The sequence below is a fragment of the Seriola lalandi genome, unplaced genomic scaffold (assembly GCF_002814215.2).
Source record: "Seriola lalandi dorsalis isolate HSWRI2012SDOR001 ecotype SW California unplaced genomic scaffold, Sedor1 jcf7180002042311, whole genome shotgun sequence".
NCBI classification, from domain to species: domain Eukaryota; kingdom Metazoa; phylum Chordata; class Actinopteri; order Carangiformes; family Carangidae; genus Seriola; species Seriola lalandi.
Genome location: NW_019512879.1, coordinates 1 through 997, shown reverse-complemented (window position 1 = coordinate 997; position 997 = coordinate 1). Strand labels below are relative to the sequence as shown.

Sequence of the window (997 nt, the reverse complement as noted above, 5' to 3'; positions counted from 1 at the left end):
CTTCACTCACATTTCTGCTGACTTTTTTAAAATCAAAATCTTAACATATTTTCAGAACATTTTCAGCAGGGTTTCTGTTATTTGGCAACCCACTCTCTCAGATATCAGAGCTCTGTATGAGTGTCTGAATGCACCAACAAAGACATGTTTTCAAAACACTTGATATAATACTTATTAATAATAATATTTTTTACTCTGTCTGTTGTTCCTAATTATTTATCCCCATCCCAGCTGTTAGTGTTGAGCTTTCAGAGTCTGCTGCATGGTCTTGGCTACTACAGGATCATCCTCTTCGCCTTTTACGTGGAGGCTGGAATGGCGGCTATCATGTTAGTGCTTGGTCCTCAGCATTACTATCTCCTGGCATTTTTCCTCACTGTTAACATGTAAGAGGCTAAATGATTTCTTCCATTTTTTTTTTATAATCACTGTATAGAATCGCTTCAGTTTGTTTAATTCATACCTACATTATCATACTTATCTTCTTTGCAGGGTCATTATTCAAGCTGCCTTCAGTCTTTTCAGCTTGCCCTTGGCTGACATCATTGATACAGACCTGAAGTTGTACAAGCGCAGGTAAAGAAATATGATTATCAGCATACTTCCACTAACTCAGTCGTCCCTCACATACAAATATATGGTGCCTTTCATTCAGCATTGTCTTTAAACCTTTGGGCCAAATACATGGTAATATCTCATGAAACCACTTTGTTTGCCTTTTTTTGTTTCCAATCAAACACATTCAGGTTATATGACTTGTAAAATGATGTTTTGTCATGATGTTCTTTCCACCCGTGCTACAGTTCCCCTCTCTCCTCCATGGTGTTTGGGACGAATGCTTTGTTCACCAAGCCGGCTCAGTCTCTGGCCCCTATGATAGTGCTCAGTATCCTCAACCAGTTTGGATATGAACAACTGAAGGAAGCAGGAAGGGATTCAAACCCAAGGTACAAACACTTTCTTGCTTCTTCCTGAGTTAAAGGTCCAAGTTTGAGCC

The 997-nt window shown here is 39.2% G+C and overlaps 1 protein-coding gene across 1 annotated transcript; it reads left to right on the top strand.

The window, feature by feature from the left end:
• The first annotated feature begins 6 nt into the window (after positions 1–6).
• On the top strand, positions 7–989 carry LOC111648535 (solute carrier family 68 member 1-like). The gene is made up of 3 exons (XM_023398352.2): positions 7–386; positions 493–576; positions 804–989. The coding sequence occupies exons 1-3, from the start codon at positions 316–318 to the stop codon at positions 973–975; spliced, it is 327 nt and encodes a 108-aa protein (XP_023254120.1). The 5' UTR covers positions 7–315; the 3' UTR covers positions 976–989.
• The last annotated feature ends 8 nt before the right edge of the window (positions 990–997 follow it).